The sequence below is a fragment of the Zootoca vivipara genome, chromosome 3 (assembly GCF_963506605.1).
Source record: "Zootoca vivipara chromosome 3, rZooViv1.1, whole genome shotgun sequence".
NCBI classification, from domain to species: domain Eukaryota; kingdom Metazoa; phylum Chordata; class Lepidosauria; order Squamata; family Lacertidae; genus Zootoca; species Zootoca vivipara.
The window spans coordinates 37,835,615-37,851,528 of record NC_083278.1 but is presented as its reverse complement, the minus strand read 5'-3'; the positions used below and the strand labels follow the sequence as shown (position 1 = coordinate 37,851,528).

Sequence of the window (15,914 nt, the reverse complement as noted above, 5' to 3'; positions counted from 1 at the left end):
GAAATCTTTACGAAAACGTCCTATTTTTCATGTTTCAGATGGTGGGGAAATCTGTTTGCTAATACTACTATACAGTATAAATAACTTTTGAAAAAGCCGATATGTGTAATCACAGCTTCAACAAAACGAGGACAACATACTGTACCAAGATTACAAAATATATTTGGTCAGAATATACATCAAGGCTGCAATTTTGATCCCGCTTCTCTAGTAGTGAGCCCCAGGGAACTTACTTCTGAGTAGGCATGCCCTAGATAGCATCATAAGAGGCATTTTCATTTTGCAGTTAAAAGGGAACAAAAGGAGGAAAGGAAAACTAGACACATGCTTAGAACTGTAGGAGCCAGAAGTCCAAAATATTCTCTCAGTTCTGTTGTGTCTTTCTCTGTGTTGGAGAGGATGAGAGCAGTCACGCCAATTGTATTTTAAAAATCATTTTTCCACACCTACAATTTCAGAGCTCTTGTCGAGCTACTGGCCTGGTTTGGGAATATTTTTCCCCTTCAGTCAGCAGTAATGGTAATTGAAGCAGTTAATAAGGCAAGGCTTATCAATACATTTCGTCTCGTCACCGGCTCATAGCAACACTGCATTTAAATTCAGGAGATTCTGCAAAAGAATAATTTACAATTAGATAAGAGTGTCTTAGAGAATCCAATTTCACCCTTCACCTCCTTCCACTCATGCCCCTCAACTTTTGGCATTTACACCAAATGTTTGCCACAATAGAATATTCACCACAGCTTATGAAGCTTTTATTATTACTAAGGCTTTTTTTTATTAACATGCATTTTGGAGCACAAATCTCCTAACTTGCACTCTTTCTCTCTATTACGAAGTTATTAACCTTGAAAAAATTGGGCATTCTATACCAGGGGCTTTTGCACATTTTATTTCTTTCATGGTTTCCATCAAGAGTAATATATTAATACAGTAGATCTCTAAACAGTTTAAACTTGTTAGATCATTACTGTACAGTCTATATACCCTGTTTCTCCGAAAATAAGACGTAGCCATAAAATAAGCCATAGCAGGATTTTTAAGCATTCAAGGAATATAAGTCATACCCCGAAAATAAGACATAGTGATAGGCGCAGTAGCAATGCCGGCCGCGGCAGGAGGAGGGGAAAAATAAGACATCGCCTGAAAATAAGCCATAGTGGGTTTTTTTGAGGAAAAATAAATATAAGACGGTGTCTTATTTTCGGAGAAACACGGGTAGCAGAACTTTTTTTTTTTTTAAGGAAATCTTGTTTCTTGAAGGGTTCGTGCTAACCCTCATGGTCACAAGACTGCAGCCTAAGATTTTATTCCTTCGCATACTTACTTGGAAGTATTTTGTGTAACGTTTAGAGTTGTTTATATGATGACACCTGTAGAACAATGTATATTTAACATTTGGCTCAAGAGAGCCAGTGTATAGTGTTGGGATGTGAAATTAAGATGTGAAACTTCTCGAACAGTGATCTTGGCCCCTCCATAGGATTCTTGTGTGGATGAACTATATGCTACTTTAAGTTCCTTTGTGGAAGTCTGAGATTTAGACTACTGGCTGATTTGGAAGGTCAAGGAATCAGTGTAATTGCTTGTAAAATAAAGATGGCAGGAGCTGTGAACAGCTAAGTTCACCTCCCACCCTAGTCAGTGCAAACGTAGCTACTCCATGAAGTAACTGATCACATCTGCCCAATTTACTGGTGTGGCTGGTTGGAGACCATTTTTGAGGGACAGCACACAGGATACTTACCATGGGACAGGAAAATATCCCAGGCACTTTTTCTAAACAGTCGAATAATAATATGATGCTAGTGCCTATGAATGAATTTTAGGTTTGTTTTCCCTGCCTGCTGAACAGCTGACATCTAATAATCTAAAATTATTCCAGATCTGGGACTCGGTAGAGTCCCTTCTTTTCTCTCTCTCTTGTTAAGGTTTTGCCTCTGAAATTTCATTTTATCCATTGAAACCTTTAAACAAACCAGAATACACTGGTAAATCCTAAAAATGTAGGCTTTGATTATCTTTTTTTATTTTATTGTTTATTTGTGTTGCATTCTTCTCAATACAGCTACCCAGTGGCAGCTTACAAACATTGTAAAAGACTGTACACAGTAAAATCACAGGTATTTTTAATTATTTTTTTTAAAAAACCATGATTTGGAAAACAAAATACACATGCCTATATTTTCCCGAAATTTGCAGTTCCAGGTCACTGGGCAAGTCTGCCTTGTAGCATGCATCATCACCGCAAAGTTCTTCCCCTCCCTCCTTTTTGTTCTTTTTACTTGTTAAATTTGCCAATAAAAAACAATTTTTTTAAAAAAAATCACTGGGCTATCCACCAGAATTGAAATATATGCTGGTTTAAGAATTTTACTGCTTGTAAACCATACTTGTAACTGCCGTGGCATGCTTAGTTCTTGTTAGATGATAAACAAACCTTGGTGTTTGGGGTTAAGTTAGACAAAATAAACCTCTGCGGTAGACTCATGATAAAATACTGAAAAGTGGGGAAGGTTGAAGACTGTTGCTTTGGCTATAGAAACCAAGAATACCTATTTATGTTATGCATGCTAAGCTGGAATAAGCCCCACTAAACTCCATGGCATTTTACTTCTGCGCAAGAAGTGTGCATAGACCAGGCTACGCCAGTCTCATTTCATGGCTTCACTAATAAGGAACGCCGTTTGCTTTCATTTTTGCAGGCTCGCTCAGGTTGAGTAATCAAGCAGTGAGAAATCAACTGTTGTACAAGCATGTGTCTAAGCTGCCTATTGCTCCCTCAGCTCCTTTCTCAAAATGATTCTATTGATTACTTGTTTTCATTACTTCTCTCTTCCCTTCTCTTCTACAGTGACTTGTAAAATAGACTGGAATACTGTACATGCGTAATTGAATGGTTGTTCTACTTGAAGCTGCCACTGAGTCTTCTTCTGATGCCATTTTAATTTTAATTTACATTATATTTTCCCTGATGGCCCAAAGCATTTCAGGGTCTGGAGCATATCAGTTTTAAAGAGTGATGTGCTCGCTTTCTAGGATTGCGGCTTGCAACAGAAACCTAATTCAATTTTCTTTGCTGAGGCATTCAGGTCTCCCTTTAGCAGAAAACTGTAAATGAGATGTTAGTCACCGAGACTGCAGTGCAAGGGAATAAGCTTTGTTGAACTAAGTGGGACTTGCTTCTGAGTAGACATGTATATGATTCTCCTGTTATTTACTCAGTGGCTACTCCTGCTGAGCTCAGTATTGAATTGTAGTGGTGCTCGGCAATGTATCAATACATCATCCAAAATCGGTTTGAAGTCCACATCGTGATAGGGTTTCATAATATTTGACATGGCAATGGATCGTAAATCACAATGTGTTTGTGTGCTATGTAAAAAAAAAAGCGATGTGGGAAAATCCGTGAAGCCGGTCGTCCCTTCTCTCATGATTCCTGCTGCCCTGTTGCTCTGTATTATAAAATAACAGTTATAAAAATATGTTTAAGTAAAAATGTATCAGTTTTAGACCCCCTAAGTAGTAGCAGTTGCCAGGACATTACAGTCGTACCTCGGTTCCTGAACGCCTTGGGAGTCTAACGTTCCGGCTCCCGAACGATCGAAACTCGGAAGTGAGTGTTCTGGTTTTTGAATGTTCCTTGGGAAGCTGAACGTCCAACAGGGCTTCTGCGGCTTCCGATTGGCTGCAGGAGCTTCCTGCAGCCAATCAGAAGCCATGCTTTGGAAGTCGAACGGACATCCAGAACGGATTCGGCTTGACGTCCGAGGTACAACTGTATTCTGTTCGCCTCTACATAGTTACATCCTTATTTCAGACATCGTGATATGTTGGTGATATATTTAGCTGGTGATATATTGCAGTGTTGAAAACTGGACATACTCAGTCCTAGATTGTGTCCTTTGTCAGTTTGCTGGTGGCATTACTTGTGTCCTGGGGAAAATGGGGCAACCTCATGACTGCCTACATGAGAGGCAGGATGAATTTGAAAATCAAATCTGTGCCTTATTTTGGTCCATTCGTCTTTTCTGCCTTATGGATCTCTTAATATTGGAGGAGCCCATGTGTGTGGGAAGCAAAGCATTTGGTGTCCCAAAAGATTTCTACATACTTGTTAGGTTAAGCCGCAGGGCTCCACTTCCTTCCCTTATCTTGTCAATCTCCAGCTGTTGCACCCTTCTATGAATGCACCTTGTTAATCAGCTGGAAACTCAGCTGAGGAATATGGCGCCATCTTTTTTAGGCCGTAAGGCAGCCAGTGTCGTATCCTTGGGAAAAGCCTGATTCTTGCCACAATGAAAAACTTACATAGACAAGATTTCAGCACTGGGATTGTAGCCTGGGAATTCTGAAGTGCCTTCAGGATGTGTCTGAATGGCGTCTTGTAAATCTGCCATTTTGTTTAAAGCGATGTTCTGTTACTGTCATGTGTAGAAGCAAGGGATATACATATTTAGCCTGTGTTTTTCTTGTCTGAGTGTTTGTCTGTTATTGAGGGAAGTTTAAATACATTTTCCAATTGCACTCCATTACCCTCACCCCCTAGAGCTAGGCAACGCAATTGCTGTGCTACCAGTAGAAGATTTGACAGGTATTTTGATTGACTCTTGTTTGTTATTAAAACTAAATAGTGAATTTTGAAAGCATTTCAGGCAGTTTATTTCATATGTAATTTAAAGCTACCTTTAATGGGAAATGTAAAGCCAGCTTCAGAGATGTTTTTAAAACTGGCAAGGTCAAATGCTCTATCCCTGATTAAAATGTGTGTATTAGAGGCAGGGCAACCGATTGCTATCATGTTTCACCATGAAGTCAAGGTTGTGCTCGTCACTGCTGCTCTGAAACATGTGAAGCACTTAAAATAAGAGTAGTATTTTAGAGGGATAGAATAATGTGTAATGCTTGGCTTTTGCTTTCTTACTTTTATCCTGCTTGTCTGATTTAAGTAAGTAGAATGTAGTAACTAACTAAATTGTTTCATTTCCTTCCTAGTCTCCAGAGGGTGCTGAAGGCAAGGATGCTGCAAAACTGACAAAACAAGAGGCAAGTGTGACTCCTTCCTTCGTTTCTCAACCATTCTTTATATATTGGTGACTTTATAAGACAAAATACTAGTGAGACAGTAGAGTTAGCTCACATGTGGCCAAAGTGCAGCTTATCTGCTACTACATGCAACTATCTGTGAGGGCTGAGTCAGGCCTGAAATATTTTGTGTATTGTGTCATTCATATTCAAAGTTAACAATACAACGACCAACTCATATTCTGGGTCAGTGAAACACACACACACACCTGTGACCCAATAATTTACACAAGTTAAAACAAATTTGCTTGCTGAGTCCCGATTTTCTGCTGGATTTAAGAGAGGGACAGGAAACTGCAGACCTTCGAAACGTCATCTCCTGTGCTTCTGCAGACTCCTCAATTCTGAAATACTATACTACAAGCACTGGCTGAATATACAGAAAGTTCATTTACACAGAAGATATTGAAAAAGCCACTTTTTTATCCCGTCTGGCATGACTTTATTATTAATATATAACGAGGAAGAAGGACCTAAATACAACAGCAGATTATGGAAGTTTGTGGGACTCTTAATAGCTAAAATAGACTTGATGTGGAAGATTAGTGACCAGCGTCTTGGAAATTCTGTGTGCTGCTGGGGTATGGGCTTGTTTAGAGAAACCTGGCCCTGTTATTCCTTGTAGGGTACTTGCAGCCATGACAGTAGACTGGACCAAGCTCTAATTATTTATTATTACACCAATTTTCTCACTAGCATGGCACAATTTGTGGCTGCATGGAATATACAACCTCAGCTGAGAGTCGTGCTGTTTATTATGGATTGTATATCGTTGACACGTTGTCTAAATGCCTTGTGAAGGCTTGGCTTTAAAAGCAGCTTATAAATGATGATGATGATGGTGATATCACTAGGCAGTATAATGTGCTGCTGTTTAAATTCTGTAAGTTCCCACTTCTGTCTCCTAAATCTGAGAATATGTGCAAAGGCACTGTTGAGTTGGAAGACTTAACTCTGAGGGCATGTCTGCTCTGCAAGTGAACTCATTTCTGTCTGATACTGCCTTTGTTCACTTCACTGGTCTGCTGCTGAGCAGCCTGGATGCCATGCTCTCCTCCTTAGGACTGGGATAGTCTCCAGCTTTGGGATCTTTTGGGGGGCAGCTTGAAGCAACTTCTACTGCCAGTCATAATCTTATAGCAGCTGACTTATTTTGCATTTCTCTTACTCTTTAAAAAAACGTTTTCTTCCTGCGAAGCACAGCTGATAAATCAGACAGGTAGGTAGAAAACAACAGCATGGTGAGAGTTTTATCATTGTTCCTGTTTCTGTAAGTCTGGAACATATGCAGGGGTTACGTTCTGGGGATTGCAGCTAAAGCCAAAATCATGCATAGTTAAAGCACATTGGGTGCAATGGCAGGTGAGATTGCCAAAGATGTTTTTCCCAGACGCCCGTCCCCTTTTTATTTATTTCTTACCTTTCTTGCCAAGCACATAAAGCTGAATGCATGCAAGTTAAACACACATAAGTTGCAGGTGCACTGTATACAGTTTCATGCGGACTGTATTTATCAGGTAGGGGCCATAGTGCAGTGCCAGAGCACCTGCTTTGCATGCAGAAGGTTCCAGGTTCGATCCCCAGCCTCTCCACTTGGGGATGGGAATGTCCCCTCTGAAATCCTGGAGAGTTGCTGCCAGTCAATGAGAACAGTACGGAATAGCTAGACCACGGGTGTCAAACACAAGGCCCGGGGGCCAAATCCGGCCCGCCAGACCTCGTCATGTGGCCCGCCGAGCGCCCCAGCCAGCGGGACCCAGCAGCGGGACCTTGCTGCTGAAGCGCCGCGCCGACAAAGCGCCGACAAACAGCTGGGGCCTGGGGGTGTTAGAAAGGCGCTGTGTGGAGCGCCCCGAGCCACAGCAGGAGAAGGAGGAGGCAGCTTGCCGGGTCAGCGCCCAGCAGCGCCGCACGGAGAGTGCCGAGCCTCTGGGACGCAGCAGTGCTCTGTAGCACTTTGAATCGTCCTCCTCCTGCCACGGCTCGGCGCCTGGAAACGGCTGCTGCTGCTGCTGTTGCTGCTGCTGCTGCTGAAGCACAGACAAAGCACCCAGCAGCGCCGCGTGGAGCTGCATGTAGAAGGACCCCAGCATCTCCAGGTACCAGTAGCTCTGCAAAGCTCCTGCATGAAACCCTAGCGAGCCTCCACCACCCAGTGCAGTTACCAAAAATCATTTTTCAATAAATTGTACAATAATTGTACATTTGAATATCTACTTGCCATTATTCTGACTATGTTTCTGCTTTCAGAGCTAGTTATTACTGACATTATTACAAAAAAACAGTAATAATTGAATGCAGTGACAATAATTTATGATAATAAAGAGTGGACACATAGTCCTACAGATACAACCGGCCCTTTGAGGGTGACCAAACTGCTGATGCGGCCCCCGATGAATTTGAGTTTGACACCCCTGAGCTAGACCAATGGTTTCACAGCTTCCGACACACAACTTTTTGCAGAATTGTGCAACCTTACACCTACACCGTGCAAGGTTCCATTTAATGCCGGTGTAGATGATAGCAGTTGGGTGCACAATATGTTTGTATAAGAGATGACACAGTGTGACCTTACACTCATTTAAAAGCAATTGATTCATTAAGCTAGTCTCAAAACTGCAGGCATTTCCGCTAACATTTGATTTACTTATGCGCAGTAAGGGAATGCTTTTCCTGATCGGATCAATGTATGAATGTCCTGATTTTCAAAGAAGTTACCAATACGAAAGAACAAATTTTATTTACAAAACCAAGTGCCTGGGATAATTAACAATGAATTGCCTCTCTTCTGAAGCACTTTTAATGTTCTATAAAGGGCATATTTGAACTTAAAAAACCTGAATGTTAATTGTGGAAATGAGAAATGTAAAAATTTGTGAAGCATGTGAGGGTAATTGGCTGGAGGCAAAGTTGTGTTGTGTGGTTGTTGTTGTGTGTGGTTTTTTTTTTTTAAGATGACTGTGTGGAAGAAAATACTAAAAGGCTAACCTTAGCTGCTGAATGAAATGGTCATTTTTTTTGAAAACTGGAAAGTTACTTCAGCCAGACACTGGTGTGATAAAGTAGAATAATTCTCTTCGTTACTCTGACCTGGAGCTCAGTGCACATGGAGCTGGAAATTTATGGTCTGCGTGTGCCAAAAGGTGCCCTTCTGCAAGGCGAAGAAGGCCTCTTCAGTTTGTAGCAGCAGCTTTCCTGACTTTGTGCAAGATACTTGTGCGAGGAAAGCGAACTGAAGTGCATTTGCAGAAGGCAGTGCAGGAGCTTTTTCTCAACATCTTGAATGATATTCCTCTAGCTCTTGCACAGTAGTTCACAAAAATCAGACATGGCCAGAATTTCTTCTGCACATGATCCTCCAGGTGCAACTCCATGTGTGCAACCTTGTATGAGACTACTAGATTGAGATGCACGCATTTATGGATGCGACTTTCTCCCTCCTACTCAACCATGCCTGGCAATTTCTCAAGCTTCCAATAGGCTTTCCATAGGTGGGACCGTGTCCCCATTCATGGTTCACTTTTGTTAGATCAGAAAAACAGCAGAATGCGCTGGTGGTGCCTGTGTACCATAGGACCACAGCTGGCCTTCACCTGAAGACATGCCTTTCCCCACAGCCTTTTTCTTGAAGAAGAGCTCAGTTGATGGGTTTCCTTTCTACAGCTGGACTTGGTGATACCTTAAAAACCTTGGGTTGTTTGTATCTTTGCCCCCTGTTTTTATTATTTTAGCTATGTGTATTTTGTCCTGCTGTTTTGTATTTTATCGGAGTGTTTTTTATATCATTGTTTCATGCCCAACTTTATAGGATTGTTCACTGCCTTGCAATAAATTCTCTAAAAGCGTTAATTAAAATAAACAAATAGTACATTGTTGTTTTAAGTTATGTCACAGTGGAAAAGCAAAGCTACTTCTGATTCAAAATTCCTGTAAATGAATGTGTGGCTTGATGCTTCACTTGTCAATCCATGAAGCCGCAGATTCCCCTTAAAAATCATGGTTTTACTTTTCTCAGATTTTCTGCACAACTCTACCAGTTATTTACAAGTTACAATGCGCTCCCACCAGATTCCATTTTACAAAAGGAGCAGTAAATTAACGATTCCGTGTCAGCACTGATGTTTTCTGATCATAGTATCAAATTTCAATCATTAGCATCAAGACTCTTTAGATTCCATTGGAAAAGAATCCAAATTCCACATCAAGAAAGTCTAGTTTACTACGTGTGCATTATTTATTCCCCAGTGTTTGGGTGCTCAAAGAATATGGCATTATTATTTTTAGAAAGCTCCAAAGGCCACCAAGTCACTATTATTGGGTTTTGGGAATGTGGGTTTCAGATTTTGTTTGTTCATAATGTGCCTTGGAGCACAGTCTCTGAAATAATTTCCACTGATCTTGCCACAAGAGGTTTCCACAACCGTGGAGAAACAAACCGGAAGATTCCAAAACGTAGTAAGCAAATAAGCTGAGCAAGTACGTCGTGTACATGTAAAACAATAATCCCTCAGGATGCAAAGACCTTTGCATTTGGTAATAAAGACTTCTGTTGTCTTTCAGGTACATTTTATTTTGTTGGCAAATGAGTGACAGATTTTTGCCTTGTGTGGATGTGAACTACTGCAAATCTACAAAGATATTTTCTTTCCCTTTTATAGCCAACAAGACGATCTGCAAGATTGTCAGCTGTAAGTATTTATAAGAGCTTGTTTGTGTAGATAGGAAGCCACATTCTCTCTCATGCCAACCTTGACAAGGTGGCACTGGGTATGCTGTGTGGTGAGTGGTAAGCCAATGTTACCTAGATTTGGTGTTTAATCCTTGAATGTGAATCAGGCCTCTGGAACAAGAAAACTTTCCTGAGCAGCAAGAAGCCCCGGGACAGCTACGAAGGGTTTTGTTTCCTTTTGGTCTGAGCATGCATTTTTATAATAATTTATTTTCCCTACAAATATGCACATAGAGCATATTGGAAGGAGCATATCCTCCTACATCGGGTATCAGCACTCCTGATCCTGCTTTAGATACACAGCCAAAGTCTTCCAGCCTCTCTCCCCTAAGGCAAGTAGTAGAACTAGCTCCAAACTATTTGTGGCCCCCTTCCTCTAGATGAAATGTGTCATTTTCCAAAGTCTGTAGAGGATATCTGGAATGCACCTCCAGTCATTAAAGAATATTAAACTCCAGTTGTTAGTTTCTGAGATCTATAGCAGGCACAAGGAACCTGTGGCTTTCGAGATGTTGTTCGACTACAGTTCCCATCATCCTTGACCATCGGCGATGTCAGCTGGGGCTGATTGGAACTTGACTCCATCAACATATGGGGGACCACAGGCTCCCCATCCCTGATTCACAGGAATCTGAATAACCAAACTCACATGTTGTGTTGGTTGGCTGGCTCCTTATATCCTTTCCAGAAAAGAATTGTGTGGTCATTTTGTGTGTGTGTGTGTGTGTGTGTGTGTGTGTGTGTGAGAGAGAGAGAGAGAGAGAGAGAGAGAGAGAGATGCAACCTCTTTTGGAGATGACGGGAAACTATTTCTCACAGTACATCTATAAGGTGCAGAGAACTAGATTTTCAGACATTTTGATAAGATGTAGAAGGTAATTTTGACTGAAGCCTATCTGTAGAAACGACCTCTGGCTTCTTTGGTGTCAGATGTTAAGAAGTGGGGAAACGGAAAAGATTAAGAAACAGTTGGTAGCCACTGTGCTAACGCTTGGATTGTCTGAAATTATTTCCTAGAAACCAGCTCCACCAAAACCTGAGCCTAAGCCAAGAAAAACCACTAAGGTAAAATTTTATTTTAACAGTGGTTTGTTTTTTGTTTTACTCTGCCTACTGGGCGCTTTCTCTATGCCACTATATTATCTTGTTCAGCCTACCCAACATGACTAGAGGGTTATAATTGTTAATTGTTAATGAAATCATTACATCTTAAAGTAATTAAAATTAATGTAGGATTAACATAAGAAAAGGCAGCAACTGCGGGTCAATTCTGTGAAACTTTTGCAACAGTAAACAATCTGAGTTGTAGGCTCACAGCCTGGGATAGTTGTCACATAATGTATTGTTATTAGCACAGATACTAACAACATTCAGAGGTGAAAACACAGGATCTAATGATGGGAAAGGGAATGATAAATAAATTTCTTCAGCTTAGCAAAATTGTAAGTTAGAAGACTATATTGGGCATGAGCTCTGTTCCATGATTGCATGAGCGTGTCTCTGGAAAACAAATTAGCAAAAACAAATTTACATAGTAAGTACCTTGCAGTTCTTCATTGCTGGTGTACTTCTACCACAGTTTAAATTTTATTTTGTCACGAAAGCCAAAAACATCTAATTCCCACAAGGTGCAAAAAATAAAATGGACACTCTGGAGATTAATTCCCCACCCCCGGTACCTTCCATCAGATTTAAGCCTGATAAGCAGTAGCTTTATAGCCTGCTCCACAAGCAAAGGAATTCCAAGAAAAATGAAACCCCGCTTCTCTAGAGCTGTAGCAGTCTCCCAATTAAGCTGTCAGCCAGTGTCAATTGAAACCGAAAAGCACAGATATGAGAGATCTGCTTTGAATGGGCATCCCGCCAGAGCAAGGGACTTTCCGCCCTCCCCTCTTTCCTTTTCACGGACCCTGCAAACTCCTCAAATCTGCTCTGGAGAGTTAGGGGAATTTCTAGAGCAAATGGGGAGGGGAAGTCCTGTTGCACAAATGGAAATCGTTGCAGCGATGGGACATATTACTCTGTGCTACCTTGGGATAAAAGCCCAGTGTTTCACAGAGATGAAACAGCACTGATGTTGTGTATGGTTAGCATGTCAGACTAGGATTGAGGAGGCCTAGTTCAAATGCTCCCTCAGCCATGAAGCTCACTGGGTGACTTTGGGCCAGTCACTACCAGCCTAACTTACCTCACAGGGTTGTGAAGATAAAATGGAGGAAATGTGTGCCGCCTTGAGCTCCTGGAAATAATGGCGGGATATAAATAATACAGTCGTGGCACAGGACCGCCTCTCCTGGTATGCCCCGCGGAGGACCTTAAGGTCCACAAACAACAATATTCTGGAGATCCTGAGCAAACACATGTACGCCAATCCCATTTCTGGATTGCCATATGCACCTTTCCCCTTCACACAAAACCTGGAGGGGTGGAGGCGGAAAGGGATTGTGCATAGGTAGCTCAGCTGGTTAGAGCACGGTGCTAATAATGCCAAGCTTGCTGGTTCGATCCCCATTTGGGACAGCTGCCCATTCCTGCATTGCAGGGGGTTGGACTAGATGTTCCTCGGGGTCCCTTCCAACTCTACAATTCTGTGATTCCATGACAACCCAGGTGCCTGTGGGATGTGCCAAGAGAGCCTTCAGTGATTTATTTCTGACAGGTTTTTGTAGCGTGCTCACTGTTGCTGGGGAGCTTTGATGGTTCTATAGTGAATCCATCTGCCTCCGTTTGATCTTGTTTTCCAGAAGGAACCCGGAGCAAAGGCCAACAAAGGTGCTAAGGGGAAGAAGGATGAAAAGCAGGAAGCGGCAAAGGAAGGTACTGCACCGTCTGAAAATGGGGAAAGTAACACTGAAGAGGTACTTTGCGCACAGAACTCCTGCCAATTCACTCAGTTGTGTTTTGTAATTCGGTTTTTCCAGCCATTGCAAGCATGTTCATAATATTTCTTTTTATTGCCCCGTGATGTTATTACAGATCCGCATCTCTCGCTCCACTGTTAGTGTTTCAGCATCCAGAGGTGCCCCACCCAGCACACTGTCAGTAAAAGGGCAGATTGAAACAGTGAAAGTTCAGGGTACGGTAGAGCAATCTGCATGTGTGCAGTGAATAGAGGCAGATAGTAGTGTGGTGCTTTTCATTGTGAACAATTGAAGCTAGCAGGTAAGGCTTCTCTGGCTTTTGAAACTCAGGAACCAATGAATGTAAGTTTACAGATGTCCTGTTTATATCAATGCAGTGTTTAAAAGTCTGAAACTGGGCTGTACAAATACTGCAAAAGGAAAGATTGCATATTGGTTGTGCTTTTTTTTTTTAAGAGACTTATATGTAGTGGCCAGTTGCCATAACATCCTTTTCCTTTTCCTCTTTTTTTTTTGCAGGTACAGAGAACTGAATCAGTAGATGACAAGTGCGTGTGAACTGACATGAACATTTGAGGATGATTTTATGTACCTCTAGACAACTTTTAAAAGATATTTTTATCAAGTATTTTGTAAATGCTAATTTTTTAGGACTTAAAATAAGTTGACAAACTGTATATGAACATTTTCCTCCTTCCATACCCACGCTTCTAGAAATCCCCAATGTTGCCAAGTTTTTAAAAAGCATCAGCTTAACATTGGGGGAGGGGAAAAAGTGTTTGTAAGGTTGGACCAGCATTCCATATTCTCGCTTTTCGGAAATGTACGTCTTGTGCATATGGTGGTGTTTTTACCGTGGGTGTTTGGGTTTTTCTTGCGGTTTTTTCTAGAGCAATAATCTGTGGTGTTTTTGTACTTAAGGTTTATGCGATTTTAATGAAACATGTACAGATAATGGCCACCTGCTGACTCTTTTGGGTTCTTTTCATTTGTTGACAATAACTACGTCTCCTTGCCAGCAAATATAACTCCCCAATATTTTGACTGAATCTGAGATTATGCTGCCTTATAGATAACTTTGCTCTGGCTGGGAGGATACTAAGCACACTTATTTAGAAGATATGTCCCATTGATTTCACAACTTAATAATTTGGCAATACAGCTCATTGTTTAGAACCAGAGGATTTAAAATGCAAAATAATAATTCCAACTAAGTGGGTTTTAGGTGAAAGCCAAAGCACTGTGTGGTCTCCATAGAGCACTCATAATACATGCAGATCTGTGCAAAAAATATATTTAAAGATTCACATACGCAGACTTGCAAAGCTTGCGACATGTTGTGCCGTAAGTAGCCAACCTACCATACATTGTAGGCTGCCAGGTCTTTCAGAAGCTGTGTCTGTATATGCAAAACCAGAAACTTTCTTGAGCCCTGGTGGGCTGCCATACATGGCTGGCTGGGTTCAAGGTCTGACATTTTAGCACAAGGTCTAAAATGCCCAGCCAGGCATGCCCTCCAGATGTTTTTGGCCTACAACTCCCATCATCCCTAGCTAACAGGACCAGTGGTCAGGGATGATGGGAATTGTAGTCCCAAAACATCTGGAGGGGCAAGTTTGGCCATGCCTGCGAGGGGTCTTTTTCCAGCATTTTTGTTTCCTGCTTCAACATAAATAGCACTGTAACAGCAGAAGCTGAGCTTAGGAAACTCAATCTCTTTATCGGTTACGAGATGCAGCTTTGATTTCACATCTCCTCTTAACCAAACCCTAGTTCCATGTAAACACTGAAGATTATGCCACTGTAATTTCTGTTATGTTCCTGCTTTTAATCTCTTATTTGGCAATTCCACCTGCTTTATTGGAGGAATAGTGGTTAATGGAGGTTAAACAACATCATGTGGTGGTACCTGGCAGAGAGGATGAAGCTAAAGTATATTAAAAGGTCTGGGGTTGTAATGGTGGTGTTAAACGATGAACGATTTCTAGTGCCCATGCTTTGGTCCATTATAAGCATCTGGTCATCTCCCCCTCTCTATTTTTCTCCCCTTTTTTGCCTGTAACTTGAATATTTCTATTGTTTGCGGAGTGGGAAGGGGAAATCTTGTCTTTTCATAACATTTATTTTCATTGCTGTGCTGGTGGCCATCATGTCTAGGAATATATGCATGTTTCAGTCAATAAATGAAGTAATTATCACCTAACCCCCTAGTGTCTTTATTTAGGACTGGGCAAAAATGGTGCCACCTGCGGTAGCCTCCTATTTTGAAAAATCTCATTTCATTTCAGTTGGTTTAGCTCCTCTGTTATACACACACATTACAGAAAAGGAGGGAAACAACACCTAACAAGTTCATCTTGTGTTGATGTATAAGAATAAAGTGACATACAAAAGCTTTGGAACATGTTTATATGCAAATGCATTATTATATTTTCATTAATCCTCACCAGATCACAGAGCATTGGATTGGTTTTTAAACAAAACCCAGCTGTTTCCTTTAATAGAGAATGTCCTACCTAAGCATACACAATTGCCCTGTGATTTGCTTCCTGCCGTGAAGCCCTATTGACTTTGTTATTTAGCTGCTCTCACCAGAGTTTGAATCTCTTAACACACGCACACTAATGAATTTCTTTGCAACATCCCTTTGATGTAGGAAGGTATTATTATCTTCCATCTTACAGATAGGTAATTAAGACACAAGAGATTTATTGCCCAGCCCTTAATGCTGTTCTACCAACAGAAAATGGAGTGAGGAGAGATTGCCTTGACCAAGAGTTTGGGAAAGTATTCATGTGCTGGACAAATTAGGAATTAAATCTAGTCAGAAATCATAGCCCTTTAACCTTTTTGTGTCCCTGCTTTAATTTAGCTTAGAGCAGGTATGTTCCATACGGGTTATTTTTTCCAGCAAGTCCATTTGGATTGCAGGAACCAAATGTTTCAGCTGTGAAATGCTAACTTAAAAGTGCCTGGTGCCTTAAGAGTGCATTCAGTTTGAAATATGGTAATATGTAAACCTCATTTAAAGTACTTCCTCCCCTGGAAATACTATTTTGCCTTGAAGAGAATATGTAGGAGGAAGGGTCAAAGGGAAAGTGATTGGGTGCACTTTGCATGGGTGAATATATTCTCATCCATGCTTTTCTGCAAAACTTTGCAGTCTCCATTTATGTTATGTCTGTTATAGCGTCTTCTTCCCTAGATCAACATGATGTATTGCTGTTACATAGATTAGT

At 41.2% G+C, this 15,914-nt stretch overlaps 1 protein-coding gene across 4 annotated transcripts in view; it reads left to right on the top strand.

Moving 5' to 3' along the window:
- The window catches only part of HMGN3 (high mobility group nucleosomal binding domain 3), a 29,675-nt gene extending 14,797 nt beyond the window's left edge, over positions 1–14,878 (top strand). Inside the window, exons 2-7 of one of the 4 annotated variants that reach the window (XM_035109549.2) lie at positions 4,996–5,046; positions 9,744–9,773; positions 10,832–10,879; positions 12,559–12,672; positions 12,791–12,890; positions 13,195–14,878. In XM_035109549.2, the coding sequence (XP_034965440.1) occupies positions 4,996–5,046; positions 9,744–9,773; positions 10,832–10,879; positions 12,559–12,672; positions 12,791–12,890; positions 13,195–13,208 (357 nt within the window). In that variant the 3' untranslated portion in view covers positions 13,209–14,878. The other 3 variants (XM_035109550.2, XM_035109548.2, XM_035109547.2) reach the window with 3 other exon arrangements.
- The last annotated feature ends 1,036 nt before the right edge of the window (positions 14,879–15,914 follow it).